General features: G+C 39.0%; 1 protein-coding gene across 3 annotated transcripts; it reads left to right on the top strand.

The window, feature by feature from the left end:
* The first annotated feature begins 6,566 nt into the window (after positions 1 to 6,566).
* LOC100125512 (bone morphogenetic protein 1) lies at positions 6,567 to 22,260 on the top strand. 3 transcript variants are annotated; one of them, XM_020707698.2, is made up of 20 exons: positions 6,567 to 7,174; positions 9,201 to 9,299; positions 9,390 to 9,524; positions 9,601 to 9,718; positions 10,112 to 10,290; positions 10,381 to 10,486; positions 11,333 to 11,457; positions 11,614 to 11,729; positions 14,592 to 14,694; positions 14,781 to 14,897; positions 15,210 to 15,355; positions 15,463 to 15,658; positions 15,751 to 15,876; positions 16,485 to 16,645; positions 16,720 to 16,900; positions 19,098 to 19,223; positions 19,364 to 19,491; positions 20,929 to 21,142; positions 21,526 to 21,776; positions 21,858 to 22,260. In XM_020707698.2, the coding sequence occupies exons 1-20, from the start codon at positions 7,042 to 7,044 to the stop codon at positions 21,990 to 21,992; spliced, it is 2,895 nt and encodes a 964-aa protein (XP_020563357.1). In that variant the 5' UTR covers positions 6,567 to 7,041; the 3' UTR covers positions 21,993 to 22,260. The 3 variants fall into 3 exon arrangements, with proteins under 3 accessions (XP_020563357.1, XP_004074987.1, XP_078811966.1); XM_004074939.4 differs by having other exon boundaries at positions 16,482 to 16,645; XM_078955840.1 differs by lacking the exons at positions 6,567 to 7,174; positions 9,201 to 9,299 and having other exon boundaries at positions 9,605 to 9,718; positions 16,482 to 16,645.
* The last annotated feature ends 814 nt before the right edge of the window (positions 22,261 to 23,074 follow it).

Raw genomic sequence — 23,074 nt, 5'->3', positions numbered from 1 at the left:
GGAAACATTTTCCATGGAAATACATCTACACTTAAAGCTGTTTTTTATTCAGAACAGCTGGACGCATTTGTGTCATTGAAAAAAAAGTGATCTACAGCTCTTTTTGGCTGCTGGCTCAATGACAATTTCTCAAATGCACAGCTGCTTTTTTTACTCATTGATGGTTTGAAAGAGCTGAACTACACTGAACAGAGTAAGCCCATATAGCTCCCTTAGTTTATGAGTTTGCTTCATAATTCATGACTATCATGACATTTTCTAGATTACAAAAAAAATGTTTCAATGTGTTTAAAACAGTCAGAAGTGTATAGTGATAAATCAATACTGGACCATTTGAAGTAATGGTATGTCTTGGATTGCTTGTCACAAACACTAAATATGCAACCTGAGGCTCTACTCCTTCAGCATCAACGTTAGATTTTTCCTTCTGATTTTAATGTAAATTGTCCGGAGTTTTCAATCCCAAAGACAAAAATCTGTCAAATTCAGGACTGATGTCTGACAACAATAACCGAGCTGTGTCATTTGACGGGTTCAATTCAATTCAATTTCATTTATACAGCCCAATATTACAAAAATAGTCATCTCAAAAGGCTTCATACCAGTAATGATATAGTAAACAATAAATCATATAGAACATGAAGTCATAGCGTTCAATAGGTGAAGGCTAAACTCAACTAAACAAACTAAGCTAAACTGGGCATCCCTGCCCTTAGACCTTCCTTCTCGATAGGGAAAAACTCCTTAAAAAAAAAATTCCAGAAAAAACTAAGAAACCTCAGGGTGTCCACATGAAGGAGGGTTCCTCTCCTAGGACGGACAGGCGATTACCAGAACTCTTAGAGAAGAATTGGCTTATCTAACTCTACAACTACATATTTAAATAGTCCAGCAGATGGGCTATATCCAGATGAGTTGGGATACATGAGCTGGGAGCTTATTCCGTAAGACAGGGGCTTGGTGGCTAAAGGCTTTACCTCCAACTGTGCTTTTAGAAATTCTGGGAACCACAAGCAGTCCGGCATTTTGGGAGTGAAGTGTTCTGTTTGGGTGGTAAGGCACTGTGAGATCTTTAATATAGGATGGGGCCATACCATGTAAGGCCTTATAGGTTAGCAGGAGGATTTTGAACTGATTCTAGATTCAACTGGGAGCCAGTGAAGTGATCAGGTGTGCTCATCCTTAGAGGGAAAAACTCTAACCAGGATCCCCCCAACCTTTAAATTGGCAGCCTGCAAAGACAGTTTCTGCAAAGCCATGCTTTGACCAGGGGAATCAAACCCGGACTTGAAGGCCAGCCGCACATGCAAACATGCATTCACAAGTATGACAGAAATGTTTGCTGAAAATTGTCACTGCTTAGAGTTCCCAGCATCTGACCTAACACATCCACAGTGAAGGTGTTAGAGGTCTATCTCCAAGCTTCTGATCCATCTCAAACCTGCAGGGATTTTCAGCAGCTTCGTTTAGCTTTACACTCCAAGTCTGACGTAGGTAACAGAATAAGAGTGAAGTCGCTGCTTGTAAAACTTTCTTGCATTAATCATGTATTGTTCAAAGAACCAAAAAAAAAATGTGTCAAATAAAAGAAACCTTTACTTCCAAATTCTGACCAAACGCTTGTTTCTGTTTTCCAAAGTAGTTTTATTTTGAAAGATAATATTTTATAATGATAAGCTTTATCATCAACTTTAGTCTCTTGAGTAACAATGCACTACATTCTTTTGTTGTTAGTGAGTTTTTAACCCCTTTTGTGTATTATTTATTGAAATGATTTGGACTTTTTTAATATTTTAAAATCCTATGTTGCTGTTATTTTCTCTGGTTTTTTTGTGTGTGTGTGGCATTTTGTAATAATCACACAAAAGCACTGGTTCTCATTAGGAAACAAAATGTGTGCAGAATCCCCAAATAACTGATTATTAATTCCCTAAAAGAAACAGTCAGCAAGATGACCAATAAGTAATAGTTTTCTGCTGGGTAGTCTCTTTTTCTGCCCAATAAAAGAGCAAGAATTTCTTTGCAGAATCATTATTACGAACTGATTAGCTTCTTGTAAATAATAATTAAGTGCCTAGGGGGCCTTTTTTCAACCCCTAATAATTAGGCAGGAATCAATCACTATTAACTAATCATCCTTGTAATACGTATCATTTCGTAAATTGATCAGCAAGCGACAACCAGGTTGTGTCTGGTTAGTTTTTTTTAACTAAGAAAACTCATCTGCAACTTCAAATGTTACTGATCAACATTTTTTTTATTTGCATCCCTTAAGTTCATATTCAGGAAACTTCCTGCAGCTCAACCAGGAAAAAACTGAAATTCGACTCATTGGTTCTGAAGACAACGAAGAGAGGATTTTACCACATCTTCAGAATTTTAAACCTTCTCAATGTGTGATAAACTTGAGCGTACTTTTTGACTCTGAGCTAAATTTTATTCCACACATTAAAAGTGTTGTATAGACAGGATTTTATCATCTCAAAACATTGCCAGAGTCCGCCATTCCTCTCTCTTGCCAGCACAGAGGTGCTGATGCATGCTATTTTTTTAGATGATTCTAATGCTCTGCTTTCTGGTTTACCCAAAAAGTCTCTTTCAAATTTACAACTATTGCAGAACTCTGCGGCACGAGTTCTGACAAGGACCAGGGGCCGGAAACACTTACACCCATTTTAAAATCCGAGTATGAAGGGTGGGTTGGGTTCGAGTTGTGCAAAGTATGAGAAGCGCTTTTTTTTAAAATAATGTTTGATTTAATTTGATATTCTTTGACTCCCCCATCAGTTGTTAAATGATTTACTCTTTTTCTTTTTTTACATCTAAACTACTTGTTTGCTGTTCTCACATTTGTAGATCACTTCATTCTTTCAATACCAAACCATTTTTATTAATTATCCTTTTTTTTTTTTGCTTTGGTGCAAAGTAAGTTGTATCTTCCTTTCCTGTTTCTAGGACAAACAAAATTTCTCCTCCTGGTTGTCGTTTCTGTTCATTTCTCCTCCTCCTTTCCCTTTTTTTTCGGTTTGAAGGATCTACAGGGGGACAGTGACACCTTCTGTTGCAGTTTGGACGCTACTTGAAGCAATCTGGGAATATACAGAAAATGTGCAGCTAGTGTTACTAGCAGCACAATATCTGTGGGATAATGTGCAGGGGGGAGTGACAATCACAATATCATTGATTAAATAAAACCAATTCTTTTACAAGATAATTGCGGCTGATAGTTGAAACAATGTGAACTGTGATTCTCTTGTGCGAATTCTCCAGAATCACGTGCAGTATGCTCTACTCCCTTCCGTTCAAACTTTCCCATTAGTCAATGTGCCTGTTTTTACCGTTTTACTGTGTCCGTGTATGATTTATTTATTTACGACCTAACGCTCATGGTGCTGTTAAAATGAGACGCAGTTCTTGTCTGTTTCACTTTCAATGTGTTTTTTTATCACAATTTTTATTTTTTATTTTATTTGTTTATTTATTAATTTTTTTCCTGATTTTTTTCTACTCTCATGCCTGGCTCTACTAACACCATTGATGATTTACATGATTGTTTGAAGAAAGCTGTGACAACAAAGGAAACATTGAGTCTGCCTCCAGCTCTCTCCTCCCCACAGACTCTGAATCCCGACCAGAGGGCCCCTGGCTGTGACTTGCAGCCCATTCAACGGACTGATTGGTCACACCCGAGGTGGACGGGACCCTTCAAGGTTCTCCTCACCATGCCACCTGCAGTATGAATCGCTAAACGACCCTCCTGGATTCACGTAAGCCACTGTAAATTGCTGAGAGCCTACGAGACTGACATTTTGAGACACATCCCTGGTTGAAGTCCAACTACGGAGCCGCCGCAGTGTGACACTACTCCTGGCGAGGGAGTGTTTCCTCTAGCACTCCTCTCTTCCAGCTACAGTGAGCTTCGAACCAGCTAACATGGGTCCAGCTGTTCCTCGTGGTTTCATCTTGTACTTTTATTCCCTCTTCCTCTGGAGATCTCACTCAAATCATCAGTGAGGTCAAGGCTCTTAAATCACAAATTTCTTCTCAGATGACTGACGCCTACTGGCCTGGGTCCCCACTTTATTGGTTTACTTCTGGTGGAGTGTACTGATAAAACTAGTCACTCCCGTCCTCTGTGTGTTGTTCTTCTTTTTCCTTTTCGTCACCTGTTTGATTCCATGTGTCAAATGAATGATCGCTGTCAGGCCTCTATCGACTCTATCAGCACTTTGCCAACAATTCACCTGATTCGCATCCGCTCGTAGTTGAAACTGGTCTTTACAGATTTATTTTATTGTTTTTCTTTTGTTTGATTTGATTTTTTTATTTTCTTTATTTCTTAATTTGTTTCTTGTTCTATGTAACTTTAATTAATGAAATTGTGCCGAGGTCTGGACTGGTGATGCATGCGTATCCTTACGGATGACTGCTGAGGGGCACAGAGCTGTTGATGGGTTTTGCCCTCCCTGACTGCTCAATGAATGTTTCACACAGATGGTATAAGTTTAGCCCTGGAGGTTTTCGCATCAACACACATGTATCACTTACCACCTCTGATATGCTCATTTATTCACGTTGATTTTATGTTTTCTTTTGTATTTACATGTACCTATACACTTTTGTTTTCGATGCAGAGCCAATATGCTGCCTATACTGAAAATCTTCGTGAAATGGTGTATGGTTGATGATGAAAAGTGTTCTGCTGACTTTCCATATATAATTTTGATATGACAAACAGGGAGGTATGTGAAGAATAGTTAGAAACTGCCTTTAATTTTTATTACACTAATGGTTTAAACTTAATTCACTGAGCATGTATTGTCATCTCAAAATTATATTACATTTGAAGACAGCACAGCCAAGCTATTGTTTTCACAGTTTATTCTCATCCTCCCTTTTTTCTGTGCATGTGTGATCTGCTGAGCAGGCCTCAGACTTATCTTCACTTTAGCCTTGGAGCTTCTCTCCAGCAGTAACCTGTGGGCGTGATTTTCACACGAGGTCCATCGGACGATCTTCTGAATATGCAAATGCAGGGTTTTTATACCGACCCCATCCCTGAGCTCGTTGGTTCAGACTTTGAATGTACCTTGTTCATCTGTCTGTAACCCTGCGTACAAATCTGTGGTCTTTGTGCGGAGTAAATCTATAAAAGATAAGTTTTGTCTCTGAGTCGTTATTCATTATTTCTGTGTGTAAGAAACTGACGGGGTTACGAACTAACACAAATACAGTCCTTTCTAGAAAATCCAGTTTCTTCACAGGTGCAAAGTAAGTTGTATCTTCCTTTCCTGTTTCTAGGACAAACAAAATTTCTCCTCCTGGTTGTCATTTCTGTTCATTTCTCCTCCTCCTTTCCCCTTTTTTTCGGTTTGAAGGATCTACAGGGGGACAGTGACACCTTCTGTTGCAGTTTGGACGCTACTTGAAGCAATCTGGGAATATACAGAAAATGTGCAGCTAGTGTTACTAGCAGCACAATATCTGTGGGATAATGTGCAGGGGGGAGTGACAATCACAATATCATTGATTAAATAAAACCAATTCTGTTACAAGATAATTTTTTTACCACAAGCAAATATATATCTTATTATTAAAATTCACTTTAGAGACTGAGTCATACGAATTGTGTTGAATTAGGCATAAAGATTCTCAGACTGTCATTAGTTATACCGCTTTGAATTTTTTATGCATATTTTATTAAATACATGCACTTTCCATATACTATTTTGTATTGGAAACATTTTTGGCATCATCTTTCCTACATCAGCACAACAGAAACAAAAATCTATATCCATGACTTTTTCATCAAATGTAACAAACATGTCAAAATGTAGTTTTTTTTCACATCTCTCCCCCTTTAGAAGGCTTTTCAAGCAAGTCTTAAAATTACATTTTGAAATGAGCCTCCAGAGAGTTTCCACTGCAATTGATGAGTGAGAGTACAGCTTTCTGGTACACCCCTGTCCAAGGTCTTTTAAAAGGATGTAACGTAAAAACTAAATTAAAAAAACTAATTAAATACCCCACTGACCCAAAAACTCTCACAAAAACGGAAAGGGAGCTGGGAGTTATTGACCTGTACAATATGTAAAAACCACCTGGCGGACAACACACCTGAAAGCAGCAAAAAAGAACCTCATTAACAATGTATCAGTCCATCATTACATTGTATTATTACACTGAATTATATTGTGGGCTCAGGCGGTAAACCAGGTCGTCCAACAACCGAATGGTTGGCAGATTGATCCCAGCTGTCGCCCCCGAGCGCGGCTAGTCTGCAGCTCACCGCTCCCCCCAGGGGGATGATGGGCCAAATGAATATGTTCTAATATTGTTCCGTTTGTATAATTTTGATGTGGGAAAAAAACAGCGGGCTGAACTTTATGAAACTAAATGTGAATGGATTTGACATAAATTCTTGTTCATTTGTTCACATATTTATTTTACACTTGAAATACAAGGAATCTGGAAACTTCACTTGCACTGTTTAGTAGCAGGTATTGATCTCTGAGTCACACTGGTTGAATTTTTTGGCTGAATATATTCTGGATCTATTTTAGGGCAGGGAATTGGATTTTTTAAAATGAACTAACATCAACTAGGAATGGAATCGTCAACTACAAATTAGGACAGGAATCGTGTATGCATCCGTTTTTAAAATTGTTGCCATCCTGTTCCCATTAAGACTGATGTTATTGCTTTGGTTCCATCAACGTTCCCTTAGAAGCACTGCAAATAAATGTGGGGGGAAGAATATTGTACTGTATGATAAAAACCTGTTCTGTTCCTGTATTTGTTAGATGTGTTTCCCTTCGTTCTCATAGTGGCAGAGATTGGCACCTCCAGCCTCTCACGTGCGTTTTGCGGTGCGCTCTGCGCCGCGTGTCACTCCACCGCAGCATGGAGACGTCGTGTTTGTAAAAATCACACCGCTGCTGTCAAGGAGCCCCCTTTTTGTCCTCTCTGCTGTCCTCCTCTCTTCCTTTCCAACAATTAGTAACGCTCACCGCTCCCCCTCCAGTTATTTGATCAGAAATAATGGACGCTGCTCCCGCACTCTTGTTCCTGCTGTGCGGACTTGGCGTTTCTCTGGAGGCTGACTGGGAGCTTCAGGGCTCTCCTGTTGCTCCAACCGAGGATGCTGTCGATTACAAGGATCCCTGCAAAGCTGGTACGGTTACACCTCTGAATCCACGGGTGAATGATCTATTTAGAAATGTTAAAAAAGCTATTTAAAAAAAGATTGAAGATAAACCCTTTAAATGTAGTTCAAAATGCTGGCTGTGCTTTTTTGGCTGAAAATCAGAGATATTTTTTTTTAAATTTAGGGCTTAAATGGCAAAATTACATTTGTTTAGATTATTAGCTAATAAGTATTTATAACATGTTAAAGATCTATTATTTTTGTTACCTAATCCTTTTTTCATAATTGTTGGTATTATTTTTATTTTATCTTGTGTTTAATTTGAGAACTTTTTATTTGATTGCAGAATTTTTCAAAATGAGAGGAATCTAGATTAATGATCTTCCTTTTAAGTTTGAAAGGGTCTTTTTTTTCTTGAATGTTCATCCATGCGTAACGGGGATCCTGGGGTCAGAAAATATAAGCTAATGAATAAAAAATACAAAAAACAGTTCAGTGGCACAATAAGTGTATTTGTAAACTAATATCATAGTATTTTATTAGTAATAACCATTTTTGGGAATTTATGTTTTCTCTTTTCAGCTTTAGCTTAAGTCAATTTTTAAAAGTTATTTTGTGTAAAATTATTTTGATCTGTCTGATTTTTATTTATTAGTACATTTACAAATTAATTTATTTATTCGTTTTTATGGTTCTTTTCTTATTTTTAAAAAATAGTTAGATTTTTTGCTTAGATAATGCAAAGTTTACAAAGTACTTTCAAATATAATTGTGAGACGTTATTTTTTTTGCACCGACATATTGCATTTTGAGGCTACAAGAGCCTGGATTCAAGATAAAATATGATTTCAGACCAGAAAGAGTCGTGATATATAAATAAAATGTTCCTTCCTTTTTTAAACATACCCCATCTAACTATATCTAATTGTGGCATCCAAAACTCCAACAGCTACTCCAACAAATACTCTAAACAGGTGAACTAAAAGGTTAATTCTCTTATTTTTGACCTAACCTTACATAAAAACAATTCCCTTCATTAATCAGCAGGTTGGTTTTCTTTTCCACTTGTGACTTCTGGAACAGTGGAAATCAGCTCCTCCACTTCAAGGCAGTTGCCTGGAGACTGGAGGTCAGAGAGGCCGTGCCAGTGCAGACTCCAGCGCAATCCCTGTGGCTGCAGGGCATGGAGTGCACACTGCAGGGGTGACAGTCATTTACAGTCACTCTTTGCATGAGTGAGTTTTCTTCAAAGGCTGACACAAGGCCCACCTCGTCCTCTCATTTGTACTTTCAGAGGTCGCTTCATCTCAGGGATGAAAAATGTGCTCAAAAAGAGTTACTTCCGGCTGATAGAGATGCATGATCAAACTGGAGGCAGTCTGTGTAGGATTTACGTTTATGTGGAAGGACTACTAATATTTACAATAATTTTATTAGGTTTATGTTGTAAAAAATCTGTTCAATTTATCCTGTTGGTGCAATGTTTTTATGACCAAATGTCTGTATTCTTAAAAGTTTGTCAGATGCTGTAATTTATTACACTTTCTTGTCATATTGTTGAAGTTACACTTCTTTAATATGTAAAAATATGCAGTCCAACAAGATTTTACAAGTTAGAATATCATCAGATATTTTAATTGTTGTAAAACTAAGACACTATCCTTGTTTTTTATGCTTTTGGAGGGAAATGTTACATTTATGTCTCCAAATCTGAAAACAATCTGTTGACATGTTCTTTGGGCTGCAGGTGAAATACCTTTTTAGCAAAATGACAGTCACTGGATGATCAAGAAACCAAAATACATGTTCTTTTTATAAAAAATTTGAGATGAGCAAATCTCAGTCTTTGTGCTGATTGTGATTCTTGTCACACATCTAGTTTTATCGTCCAATGCGCAACATAGAAAGATTCTCATGTTTTTGACTCAAAATGTAGCATATAGTATTTTTTCCCCCCATGATTTTATTTTTGAAGTTGGATTTCTGTAGATTTGTTTGATTTTATGCTCTATTTCTGTCGTAAAATCCTTTGTGTTTTCAACTGGCTGCACAGCTGCCTTTCTGGGAGACATCGCTTTGGATGAAGAAGATGTGAGGATATTTCAAGACGCCATCAGCAGTCATAAAGCACAACACACTGACACAAACTCAGGTGTCTAACAGTCTTAAGTAGTATCTTCTGGTCTGAGATTTAAGAGTAAGTTCTTGAAATGTATCCGATTGACCTTGAATGTCTTCACAGCCACGACAAGTGAAGACAGTCGAAGATTTCAACACAGTAAAAGCCGGCGTCGCCGCCGCAGAGCAGCTACTTCCAGGCCTGAGCGAGTTTGGCCTAATGGCATCATCCCTTATATGATCAGCGGCAATTTCAGTGGTCAGTTCTGCTGAAAGGGTTTTTTGCAGAGATGCAGCTCAAAAGATACAAAGTGTAATTCAGGATTTCTTCCCAGGTAGCCAACGAGCTATTTTCCGCCAAGCAATGCGACACTGGGAGAAACACACATGTGTGACATTTATAGAGAGGACAACTGAGGAGAGCTACATTGTTTTCACCTACAGACCATGTGGGTGAGTTTCAAACGCAATAAAACAAACTGAAAGGAAACTAGATTGGAATTCTGTGGAAAAATGAGAGTTATGAGGGGGGGAAACAGGAAAAGATTTGATGAATTAAAAAGAAATTTCAGAATGAAAGGTAGAAAAAGTAAAAATCCTGGTTTTAGTCTTAGATTTTCTCAGACAAAAAGTAAGAAATTCCTTTTTTTGTTTTGGTTTTGGGACCTCTTTTAAGATATAAAAGTTAAATCTACAAAATCCCTGAATATCTTTAAAAAGGAGAAAATTGGTCTTTGTGTTCTGAAGAGAAATCGTTAAAAAAAACTTAGGGTTGTCTTCAGTTTAAAAGCAGGTTTTTGTCTGGATCCGACAAAGATGTAATGTGGGGGATGTTTCGTCCTGCAGGTGTTGCTCCTATGTAGGGAGGAGAGGTGGAGGTCCTCAGGCCATCTCCATCGGGAAGAACTGCGATAAGTTTGGCATCGTGGTCCATGAACTCGGCCATGTGATCGGCTTCTGGCACGAGCACACTCGGCCAGACCGTGACGAGCATGTAAGCATCGTCAGAGACAACATCCAAGCAGGTACAGCTCCTGCACGCGGGCTTTTGTCAATGCCCACCTTTGCTCATTGATGCTCCAGATGTTTCTCCACGGATGTCTGTGTACCAAAAGGGCAGGAGTATAACTTTCTGAAGATGGAGCCAGATGAGGTGGACTCACTGGGAGAGGTGTACGACTTTGACAGCATCATGCATTATGCTAGAAACACGTTTTCCAGGTTGGCAAATGATTCCTCTTTTTTTCATCTCTCTTTAACCTCCCTAAACTTGATTTTAGGATTCCTGGACTATGAAAGGATTGCCTGTCTTGTTGCTGAGCTTAGTGTTCTTAAAGAGAGCTCTTCTTTCTGTCTCAGCTGTTTCTTGTTTACAATAAAATGCATGTCCAGGCATTTATTGGTTGATGGTAATAAAACTGTCCACTCCCTCTTACATTGAAAGCAACAGGATTTTATTTATTTTTTACTTAAAATAAAGTTTGCTATAAAGATTTAATTGATGATGGTCATGATTAGACCATTGAATGTCCTCCATGTCAGCACCATTTGACCTGATATTTGGTCTTTTATTGCTATGGAGACTATTTCACACCAGTCTCCTTTAAAAATGTTGTTTTCAACCATGTTGTTGCCCCCGTCTTTTACTTTTCACTTTGGTTTTTTGCCCCATGGCCACTTTGCGGGTCTGGGTCATGGAAACGAGCCAAGCTAAATAAAGGCCTAGCAGTTCAGGCTTTGTTGAGCAGTTTGGGCTGGAGTGGCCCTTTTATCTGGCATTCAGACGAGGGCTCCAGTGAGCCGGCTGGCACCGGCGGAAGGCCCCCATTCAGAGCGCTCTGTTTGCACATGCCTGTCATTCGTGGGTTCATCACCATGGGAACTGTGCGAAAGGGGGAGCTCCAAACAAGCCAGAGATTATTGCAATCAAAGCATAGAGGTGTTAAACAGAAGGAGCAGCGAACAATGTTCACAAAATTAGTAACTGTTAAAATTAACTTTTTTAAGGTGTTTTAGAACTTATGAACCGTGAATGAACAGATCACGTTTGTGGTTTCTCTGAAACAGGGGAATCTTCTTGGACACAATCTTACCCCGTTATGATGTCAACGGAGTCAGGCCAGCTATTGGACAGAGGACCAAGCTTAGCAAAGGGGACATTTCACAAGCCTGCAAACTCTATAAATGTGCAAGTAAGATGCATCGATGTCAGCCAGCCACACCTTGATTTTTTAAGTATTCAAAGTTCTCTACATTACAGCTTGAATCGAGTAAAAAAAAAGGCAAATCATGGTGCCTAATTATTGGATTTAAATGTTTGTGTCAGGTAGTGTTTTTCTACATAACAGGATGTGGGGAGAGCCTGCAGGAGAGCACTGGAAACTTCTCTTCTCCTGGTTTCCCCATTGGTTATTCAGCATACTCTCACTGTGTTTGGAGGATCTCTGTCACTCCTGGAGAAAAGGTGACAAAAAACATCAGAAAAGCATCTATAAAAGGAGTTACTGTTAATTTTACTTTTTATAAATCAATCATGATGTGAAGAATGAAAGCAGAAATGTAAAAAAAGTCTTTCTGAGTCTTTAAAGCTTATCAAAAGCATGAAGATGTGCGAATATTATAAATCAGAGTTTACTTTTCTGTCGTTATGTAATCAAACATAAAAATTTGAAGTGAAAAATCTACAGTTGAGATCAGATTGTTGAGGCCTCGAACCAGGAGGGTAGATTTCTTTGTGCACAATATGTTTAGATGAATGAACGATGAATGATGTGATCCATTGGTTTTCCAAATGGGGGGCCAGTAAAAACCCCAATGAAGCTGGTATTAAAGGTTTACACTCCCATTTGTCATCAACTTACAGTTAAATATAAAATATTGAAATCTGAAAAATTCATCTTAGGTACAATTTCATGAAGATGGAATAAATCTATTGTGTTTAATGGGGAAAAAAAAACTAGAATGTCGGTGTCTTTACCATTGTTTAATGTAGGATTTCACATTTTATCATGTGACACGCTCCTCGTGGTTACTTTGTAACTTGCACAAACTGGTTTCATTTTTTTATTTTAGAGGAGCTTCATTCCGGAAGTCAAGTATTTCTACGAGGCATGTGCACTCATAGGGTCCTGGGGGTGTTTGAGCACCTGTCCTTTTGCCTCATATTAAAAAGTGCCTTCTTTTTTTTTGTTTATTTAGTTTTGTTTTGTTTTTTTGTAATAACATTAATACATTTCTGTTGGAGACAAAAGAAAAAAATGTGGCTAAACGCCCCCGGATGTCTGAACGGCGCATCAATTCAACACAGAACAGATCATTCAGGGACATGAAGTTAGGTACTAAGTACAAAATAAAACACTGGGGACATTTTCAAATTGAATGAACAGTATTTATGGCTAGTTTATAGCTTCCTGACACTACATTTATGTTTTCAACTAAATATTTTCTGATTAGATTTACCTTCTGTATCATTCAGTTTCACCATCTTCTGTAAAATCCTACCAAACACAACAAAAGCCTGTGCTCAGAGGATAGTATAGTTTAGCTGGCTGTTAATCTCAGCATAAACCAGTAGTCTCATTGGATACAACTGTCATTAACTGGAGGTGTACAGTTGAAGCCAAAATTCAGGAAACTGGGCTTTAATTATTCAGTAAATAAACCTAAACAAGACAAAAACTGTGGATAAACTAAAAGCAGATGACCTGACAATGAAGAACTGAAAACACTTGTACTCCCTTACGACAAGTTAGATGAAAACAGCTGTGGATGATTAACATGAACCTGGAGTGACTGATAGGACAGAACATGACCAAAAATATTACCAAAAACTGAACTGACCCGCAGAATCATCACAGCAACAGTATGATAACATTAAATATTATTTGTAATTTCATCATTCTGGGGATGAAAGTTGTGGGAAACTGAGTTTTATATTAATGGTTCATATTAATTTTGCCTGCAGCACAATGTGCCAATATAAATAGCCGCTAGTGTTTTATTGCTTTGTATTCTTCCAAGTCTATGATAAAATTAATAAACTCATATAAAGATTAGGTTGTTTACATAAAAAACAAATGTATCACTTTCACCTTCACAGGTATCATAGATGAATTGTTATCTATTAGTTTATTTTAAAATTTTGCTTCATTTTCATGTTGTTTAAAGGGAAAAAAAAGAGTTTTTGCTGCCTTTTTCCAACTTTGAGCCCCTGTCTGTCTAAAATGCTGTGTACACCCCTGGTTTCTACCTCGGTAGGCCAGCCCAGGGTTAGGATGGTTTTAATTAAGCACACAGGTGATATGCAAGTTTTACTTTTTAACATTTTCCAAGTTTTTCTGTGGTGTTTGTGTCACGGTTTTAGTTTCTTTACTTTTTTTTTCTAGCTGTCTTTTGTTTCTTCATGTTTGGAGTTCTCTTCCTGTTTTATTTTGTAGGTTTTCCTGTGTTGTCGTGTTTTCGAGTTTTACTTTTGGTCCCCATCTGCCACAATTTTTTTCACCTGTGTGTCGTCAGTCCTGTATGTATTTAAGTCCTGTCACTCCATAGTTTGTTATTATGCTGATCCCCCTGTCTCTGTGTAGTTTTGATGTTTCCCCTTCTGAGTATTTCGAGTTTGAAGCTTTCTAGCCTGCCTACAGCAGTGGTTTTTGGTTTGTAGGTTTGTTTAGTTTTTTAAGCATTAAAGATCCTGTTCCCCTGGAATCCTCTGCCTCCTCCACCTCTCTGCGCCTGGGTGCTTCCCATATTCCCCTACGTAACAGTTTGTGGTTAAGGTTTATTGTTGACTGCATCTATTTAGAATGCTGTCAGTCAAAGGCCCACCCAGGCACACCAAATGTTTCAGGTCTTCACAAATTTTAGGAAAGAACTGTTTCCAGTTGACTCCCATGTTAAAATGTTAAAAATCTCTCCAAACATCAACTTATTTAAAGACTGGTTTCAAGATCTTGGGTTATGTTTAAAACTCTTTTGTTTAGGTTGGCGGGTTGGTGGACCCCGGGGATTTATCACTTTTTTCCTTTCCGACTTATTTCTCAAATGACTAACCGATTTAGCCGGAGTAAACTTCCTTATCAGGGTTAGTCATCTGTGCGTGAAAATGTGTAAAATGGAAGTCCACACCTATGAACTCCAAGCCCATTCAAAAAAATATCTCTTTAACTCAGACTACACTAAGGCTGCCAGTAAAAATGTGTTTAAATGTAGCCATTTCTATAAAATATGAGAATTTATGGGAACTATTTTGATAGATTTCAGATAATGATCATCTTTCTCATTCTCATTCATCTTTACTCTTTTTTTTTTTTTTTTTTTCCTTGTTCAGATTGTTCTGAACTTCACTTCCATGGACCTCTTCAGGAGTCATCTGTGCTGGTACGATTATGTGGAGGTCCGAGACGGGTTCTGGAGGAAAGCTCCACTGAGAGGTTTGTTTCGTACCTGTGTTACAGACAGAGCTTTGATGAACCGGCTGATAGAAAACACTTCTCTCTCTCCGTGTGGGTTTTCGCAGGTCGTTTTTGTGGAGACGCACTGCCAGATACAATCGTGTCCACTGACAGTCGTCTGTGGGTGGAGTTCAGAAGCAGCAGCAGTTGGGTGGGAAAAGGTTTCTCAGCTGTTTATGAGGGTATGTACAATGAGAATGTGTGGATTTGAATCATCTGTTTTTAACAGCATTCTGAGTTTCAACATTAGATATTTTCTCAACCTGTTTAGGATTTTTTTACGTGAGTTTGTCATTTGCAAAATCGGAATCTTTTAGCTTTTCCGATTGCTGCTTCTATCTATCCATATAACCTACATGATTTTTCCAGATGTATTTTTTCATCTGCTCCTGGTTCACAACGATTTGAATAAAGAAATACTCAGAAATGCGGTTTCATGCCTAATCTTAATGTCTTCCATCATGAGAAAATTGTGAGTTTACTCTCCTGTGCAGCCGTGTGTGGGGGAAAGGTGGAACGGGATCACGGCCAGATTCAGTCTCCCAACTATCCAGATGACTACCAGTCCAATAAAATGTGCGTGTGGAGGATTACTGTTCCAGAAAGTTTTAATGTTGGCCTCTCCTTTCAGTCCTTTGAGGTAAAAATTTATATTTTATTTTGTCAAGACACTAAGTATTTAAACAGTTACTGTTCATTGCCATAAAACCACTGTCTTCTTTGTCAACAACCATTCTGGGACTTCAGATTGAAAAACATGACAGCTGTGCCTACGACTATGTGGAGGTGAGGGATGGCGGTTCAGGGAGTGATCCGCTGCTGGGACGATTTTGCGGCTATGACAAGCCGGGAGACCTGAAAAGCAGCTCCAACAAGCTCTGGCTCAAGTTTGTGTCTGATGGATCAGTCAATAAAGCTGGGTTTGCTGCCAGCTTTTTTAAAGGTCAGAAAGCTGTGTGTGTAGTGACCTGCCACCTGTGAAAAGGGTCTGAATAATAAAAATAAAAAAAACTCTAATTGAGATTTTTCATGCAGAGATGGATGAGTGCTCCAGGCCTGACAGAGGCCACTGCGAGCAGCGCTGTCTGAACACTCTGGGCAGCTACAGATGCGCCTGTGACCCTGGATACGAGCTGGCGGCGGACAGACGAAGCTGTCAGAGTGAGTTTAATCTTAGCATCAATGTAATATGTCATGTGCCACAAGGGGGCAGCAGAGTGCTCTCCTGTTGGCACCCCCTAATCAGGAATCAGGAATCTTCATTTTCCTTTTAACACAGTGATAAAACGAAATTAAGGTCTCTAGTCCCGGGCCAGCCATTTACAGTGAGAAGACACAAATAAGTAAATATCAATATGATATAGTATGATTCCTATTGAGTATTGCACAGTGGAGTATATATTACAAAATTGAACAGTGGAGAGTATATTACAGTATTGCACAGTCCTATAATATTGCACTTGAGAATTAGCAAGTTGTCCATGAGGGTGGGGGGGTGGGGGTGGGGGTGTTACAGTGATCTTCTCGAGTTCAGCAGTCTGACTTGCATTTTCTGGAGTTGTTGCTTTTGGATCATTTCCAAAATGTTTGGTTTGTTAATATTTGGTTAGGATTAATCATTTTTTTCAATGTGTCTGTAATGGCAATCCAACATGGAAGGAAAAGCAAAAAATTGTCACATGTGGATGATTAAAAAGCTCCAATTTGGTGTTAGTCAACAAGATATAATTTTTTGCCCCAGTTTTTTCTTTTTGTTCTACCTCCAGCAGCTGCCTGCGGTGGCTTCATCACGAGTCTGAACGGCTCCCTTAACACCCCCGGTTGGCCTGGAGATTATCCACCCAACAAGAACTGTGTCTGGCAACTGGTGGCCCCCACTCAGTATCGCATCACTCTTCTCTTTGATGGTTTTGAAACTGAAGGCAATGACGTAGGTTTTTCAGTATTGCACATTTGTTTGTTTGCTCGTCTGTTTCAGTGGTGAATCCTCGTGTCTCACTTCAGGTTTGCAAGTACGACTTTGTGGAAGTGCGAAGCGGGATGAGTCCTGACTCGCAACTTCATGGGAGGTTCTGTGGTGCAGAGAGGCCCGACGCCATCACTTCCCTGCACAACAACCTGAGGATTGAGTTCAAGTCAGACAACACTGTGTCCAAGAAGGGCTTTAAGGCACACTTTTTTTCTGGTAAGTGTGGGACTGGAACCAATGCAGAAGAGAAAATACTCTATCGCCTCCAAAAAGAGTTCTAAGGGATTTCTTTTCCTAAATAACATCTTTTTTTGGTATCCATTAACATTTTCTTTGAAAAACATTTACAGTAACTTTTTTCACCTTTGTAAACAACTTTTCTTTTCTACGTTTTGATATGTATTGACAGACTAAGAAGATTAACAATCAGATTTGACAACAGACCTAACAATACTTCCTGAATGAATGAATGAATGAATGAATGAATGAATGAATGAATGAATGAATGAATGAATGAATGAATGTTTATTTATATATAAATATATATAAAATAATGTTTATTTATATAGTACTTTATAACTCGATTAGTGGTTCGCAGTAAAAGGGAAACACAAGGAGGAATAAACAATAGATAAATGAAGAACAAAAGTTCAAAACAGCACAAAATTACAAAACGCAATTAGCAATAAAATACAAAGACAAATAAGAATGCAATAAATCAAACAAAAAACATTAAAAATTCCACCAACTATTGAGTATTAAAAGCCATTCTTAACCCTTGTGCTATCCTAGGCACTTTACCATTGGGAGTTGGGTCATCTAGACCCACTAGACAGTGCTCTGAACCTTTTTTCTTCAATGATTTGTGATCTTCACTGGTGTCCATGGATTACATGAAATCTTTCCACCTTTATCCACCTTTGTCATGGTAGGGAGAACACGTCAACGGTCATCTTGACCCCATAGGATAGCACGAAGGGTTAAAAGGTAGAGTTTAGTTGTCATTTAAATCTGTTAGGGTCTGACATCATGCGCAGTTCTGCTGCAATGTTATTTCATAACTGAGGTCCGGCAATGGAAGCAACAAGGTCACCCCAGTGTTCCTGTCGTTGGCAGGACTTAAAACTTTAGAATGGATGCAGACAATTAAAAGCTCAGTTACAAAAACTGAGGCATGATCAGGAAAAGCTTTAAAAACAAACAATAAATGTTTGAACTGAATTCTTAAATGATCAGGGAGCCAGTGAAGAGAACTGAGTACTTGAATGATGTGTGCTCGTCTTGATCTTTCAGTTAACAGTCGTGCTGCTACATTCTGGACTAACTGAAGACAGTTCAGTGAACGCTTAGTGACACCAAAGTACAAAGAGCTATAATAATCTATCTGAGAGGTTATCACGGCGTGGATGGCTGTTTTAACCCTTGTGCTATCTTAGATGACCCCACCCTTACATTGACGTGTTCTCCCTACCATGACAAAGGTGGATAAAGGTGGAAAGATTTCATGTAATCCATGGACACCAGTGAAGATCACAAATCATTGAAGAAAAAAGGTTCAGTGCACTGTCTAGTGGGTCTAGATGACCCAACTCCCACTGTTAAAGAGTCTAGGATAGCACAAGGGTTACGATCACTGGGGCTCATGGAGGGTTTAGCTTTAGCTTAAAGGCACAAGTGATAAAAGCTCATTTTGACAACATTGTCAATCAAAATTAAAACTGCTCTTTTTTCCCAAACTGAGGGGTAGACATATATCTGCAGATGATGTGCGTAACAATGAAAAGAGACATCATGCCGTGCAATGACAGAACCAAATGGCAGTAGATATAAAGAAAAAAGAGCAGGGCCAAGGATGAATCCTAGAGGTACCCCACAGGACAAAGGAGCCACAGATGAGGATGCTTCACCAACCCTTACAGAAAAAGGTCTCCCTGTTAAATAAGACTTAAAGCCACAAATGCAGAATTAATGTCCTAGTCGAGAAAGGAGGACTGACGTGTCCACCAAGTTGAAGAATGCTGTCAGGTCCAGTACTACCAGAACAACAGGCTGGTTGGCATCAGAAGATGTCATTGGGCACCTTTCAAATGACTTCTAGATAAATTACATTTTAGTTTGGATTGTAAGCTTTAAATAACATCCAACATGGAACATTTCAACCTAAAACTGATCAAACCAACCTGAGGCTTAGATATTTGGTAAAATGTCCAACTTTAGGCCTTGTTTGTTTTTTAGGCCTTCACAAATGCTAAACCTAAGGTGTTAAATGCTAAAAATCTGTTCTAAGTGAATTTGCTGTGCAATATTTTTTTTTCATTGTAGCACGGAGTTGAATCTTGAAAAATGTATTATTAAGCTTTGACTGGCATATTTTTCCACACACCAGTCTGACCTAAGCCTCTGTGCTCCTCAGATATTGACGAATGCTCCAAAGCTAACGGAGGCTGCCAGCATGAATGTGTAAACACCTTTGGAAGCTACACGTGTCAGTGTCGCAGCGGCTTCATGCTTCATGATAACAAACAGGACTGCAAGGAAGGTACCTCTCAAAGACTTGAAAACCAACCGAAGACTTTTGGTTTCACTTTCATTTTCCTTAAACAATAACACACGGAAACACTTGTGCTAAAGGCGGAAGAATGATGTCATGACAGTTTCCTTCTCTGCTGTTTTTTCCAGCGGGATGTGATCACGTTGTAAGCAGCGTGTCTGGCACAATCAGCAGCCCGAACTGGCCTGACAGATATCCCAGTAAGAAGGCCTGTACGTGGTCACTGTCCACTACCCCGGGACATCGAATCAAAATTGTACGTTTCGAGCTAAAGCTGTAGAACTTAAAAAAATAAATACACTCCAGATCAAAACCTTAAGACCAGTCAAAAAATTACAGCTGGACCTTAAAGTTCTAAATAGCGCTTCTAAAAGCAAAAAGAAGATGGAGGAGCAAGAGAACAAATATTTTTTAGTTGCCAATTTTGCCAAACAGTTAAATTAAAAGTATTGTTCATCAATTGATCAAGAGTTTAAGACCACAGCCTTAAAAGGCCAGAATTTTCACCCAAATTTACATTCAGTTGTATTTTTAATTAAGTAATCGACCTGTCACTTGATTGCAAAAGCGAAAAGCTCCATTTTTTTGAACACGTCAGGATTGTTGAATATGGCCTCTAACAATGTGCCGTCGCTGCTGAGGTTGGACGCAGTAAAATGGTAGATTTGAATTTTTTTAAGAGAGGCTGAGGGTTCCGAAACAAAAAAGTCAAGTGCCAAACCAAAAAAACTTGCACCAGCACTCAGCCGGAGGATCCAAAAGATAGATACGGGACACTCCTTGACCCAAATTAAGACCATCACTGGTGCTGACTGTTGCTCAGTAACAATCAGATGGTGTCTGCAAGACAAGGACTTCAGAAAGCGTCTTCAAATGCCACATCTCCAGCAACGCCACGTCTCCAACAACGCCACAAAACTGGACTTTACAAGGGAACATCAAAAATGGAATATTAAAAGGGGAGAGAGTTCTCTTCTCTGAGAAAAAGTTTACCGGTAGCCTTGATGGTCATGATGATTTCCAACATTACTTGCATGACAGACATTCCACCTGAAATGTTTTCTATGCTGCACAGCAGAGAAACTATCATGGACTGGGGGGCTTTTTCCTTCAACGAAACAATGGTGCTTCAGGTTGTTCAAAGGCTTCAAAACGCTATGTGGAGGCGTTGCAGGGGGCCATTGCTCATTCCTGAGGGCTCTCGTCTGTGTTTTGATAACTGCGTTTGTCAACAGGACAATGATGCAGTTCACAACACCAAGAGAATAATTTCACCCCTTTGGACCAGCCTGCATGTTCTCCTGTTCTAAAGCCCATTGAGAACATTTGGAGATGGATGGTAAGGGAAGTTTACAAAATTGGACATCAATTCTAGACAGTGGATGCCCTTAATGAAGCCGTCTTCACCACTTCCCAGAAGACTTTTAGAAACACTCACATCAAGCATGCCAAAATTAATTTTTGAGAATGGTGGAGCTACTCATTACTAAGAGTTTTCTTTGGACCCTTTCATTTCTGTTTTGAGGTTTTTGTGCCAAACCTTTGATCAGCTGATGAACAGACTATTTCAGTTAAGTTGTTTTAATTAAAAAGTCGGCTCAAAATTTTACAAGCAAATTTCTCAACTGGCCTTAAGATTTTGATCAGGAGTGCAGATATAGCCTATATTTTAACTTTTCAAAATGAATTGCAGGTTTTTAATGAGGTTGACATGGAGACTCATCTGGAGTGTGCTTATGACCATCTGGAGATCTTTGATGGAAAAGATGATCGCACTCCAACCCTTGGCCGCTTCTGTGGCACAAAAAAACCTGCTGCAGTTGTATCCAGCAGCAACAAAATGTTCCTGCGCTTTTTATCTGACAACTCGGTTCAAAAGAGGGGATTTGAAACATCATATAGGGCAGGTGAGCAAAGTCTCCACAGGATCCTCCTTTCTTTAAAAAAAGCAGGTTAACTTGCTCCAATGGGAGACTGAAAGTCAAGAGTTGTGGAAAAAGAATATGTAAGGATGGAGGGAGGATAGTTGATTTGAGAGTGAAAAGGTGGGAGCACCAAGCATGGAAAGGGGCTGCTGAGACGCTTTTACAAACATGATGGCCCATGGCATGACTAAAAACAGAGTTACCGTAATTCATTTACAGGAGAAGACACAGAGAAAGGGTTGAAGGCAAACTATAGCAAACCCTCAAAGAAAGAAGTTTGCTGTCGTGTGTATAGTGTGTGATGTTTTTCCTCTTTTATGACCTTCTGTTTTTGACCCTCTAATTTTGTGGCTGTGAATTCCCAGAATGTGGAGGAAATTTAAAGGCTGCAGTCGAGACAAAAGATCTGTACTCTCATGCACAGTTTGGAGATAACAATTACCCCGGAGGCTCTGACTGCCTCTGGGTGATCACTGCTGAGAAGGGCTACGGAGTGGAAATGATCTTCCAAGTGTTCGAGATCGAGGAAGAGGTGGACTGTGGATACGATTACGTCGAGCTGTACGACGGCACAGATGTCAAGTGTCCACGGCTGGGAAGATATTGTGGATCAGGGGTAGGAGTGGAAAGACATAGACTGCAAATGTGCCTTACAAAAATACTGGAAGCCCCTTTCTGACTGCGTCTCCTTCCTCAGGCTCCAGAAGACGTTTACTCAGCTGGAGATGCCATTGTCTTAAAGTTTCACTCTGACGACAGCATCAGTAGGAAAGGCTTTCACGCACGATACACCAGCACAAAGTTCCAGGATACTTTACATGCAAGCAAGTGACGCTCTGATCCAAAATGGAGACTCAAAGCCTAGAATTAGGTGGAACACACCCTTTTCCAGGCACAGAGTATATGCATGGGTTGCTACCACAAATACCGACCTACATTCTTCACATTTGTTAGACTGAGGGAGAGGTTGCAGAAAAATCACATCTGTATTTCTCCATTTTGTAAATGTTTAGTTCAAGAGGAACATTTCTAGTGTTCTCTTAACTAGTAATGAGGTTAATGAATAAATTCACTGTCATGATATAAAATATATAATTTGATCTAGAGTTTGCTGTGGCTTCTATTCGATAAATCCCCGGTCTTACTTTTTACTCTTTGATAGTGTGGTCTATCTAAAAAAATACATTTGATGCGGTCTGTGATGCAAATGTGCAGTGATTAGAATCAAAATTGAGCTTTGCACAATTTTTTTCTTTTGTTTGTGGAATCATAAAAGGCTTATAACTCATTATTTCCCTGCAATTATACAATCTGTTTGCTTTTAAGCAAGTATTTTAAATAACTAATAAATTAAGGCCAATGACTGCTTAAAACTAACCAAAGATAAATCTAATAACCATGTCTCCAATTATTGAGTCTTTTCCTGAAAAAAGAGATATAAAATAAGCACAAAAAACATTTACCGGTACATTCATCTAATCAACCGTCTTATGCACAAATACACAAAAGGCAAAGGAGTAATCAGAATACTTTTATAGTTTAAGGACTTCCCATTGGATGGAAATTTGTGCAAATATCTTCATCTTCAGTTTTTATTTTTAAACTACATTAACTTTCAAAACTTTTAGGCGGTCTGGACAATAATAGAAGTCACTAAGCTCCACCCACTGTGTTAGATGCTTGCATGGCAGTTTTAGACATTTGAAATGCAATTTCATTCAGAAGAAAACCAGAGTATTAGTGTGAATCTTAATGTGCTAAGTGCATAACCTCTTAAGACCCAGGCCAATACACCCACAGGGCACAGTTAAGCGGAATTAACTACTGTGGTAATATAACCCAAAGTGGATATGGACGCCATGGTTAAATATGTAATACCACTTGACAAATGAGCTTTAAAAAATGACTCCATTC

The sequence above is a fragment of the Oryzias latipes genome, chromosome 12, assembly GCF_053564925.1.
Source record: "Oryzias latipes strain Hd-rR chromosome 12, Olatipes_Hd-rR_3.1".
Classification (NCBI taxonomy): domain Eukaryota; kingdom Metazoa; phylum Chordata; class Actinopteri; order Beloniformes; family Adrianichthyidae; genus Oryzias; species Oryzias latipes.
This window is presented reverse-complemented; position numbering and strand designations above follow the sequence as displayed.

What these genes read in the sequence shown, in the direction of transcription:
- LOC100125512 (XM_004074939.4), top strand. Translation starts at nt 7,042, where the DNA reads ATGGACGCTGCTCCCGCACTCTTGTTCCTGCTGTGCGGACTTGGCGTT. An exon ending in CTGTCACTCCTGGAGAAAAG is followed by an intron (nt 11,730 to 14,591) that starts GTGACAAAAAAC and finishes TTCCTTGTTCAG; the next exon opens with ATTGTTCTGAACTTCACTTC. An exon ending in TGCTGCCAGCTTTTTTAAAG is followed by an intron (nt 15,659 to 15,750) that starts GTCAGAAAGCTG and finishes TTTTTCATGCAG; the next exon opens with AGATGGATGAGTGCTCCAGG.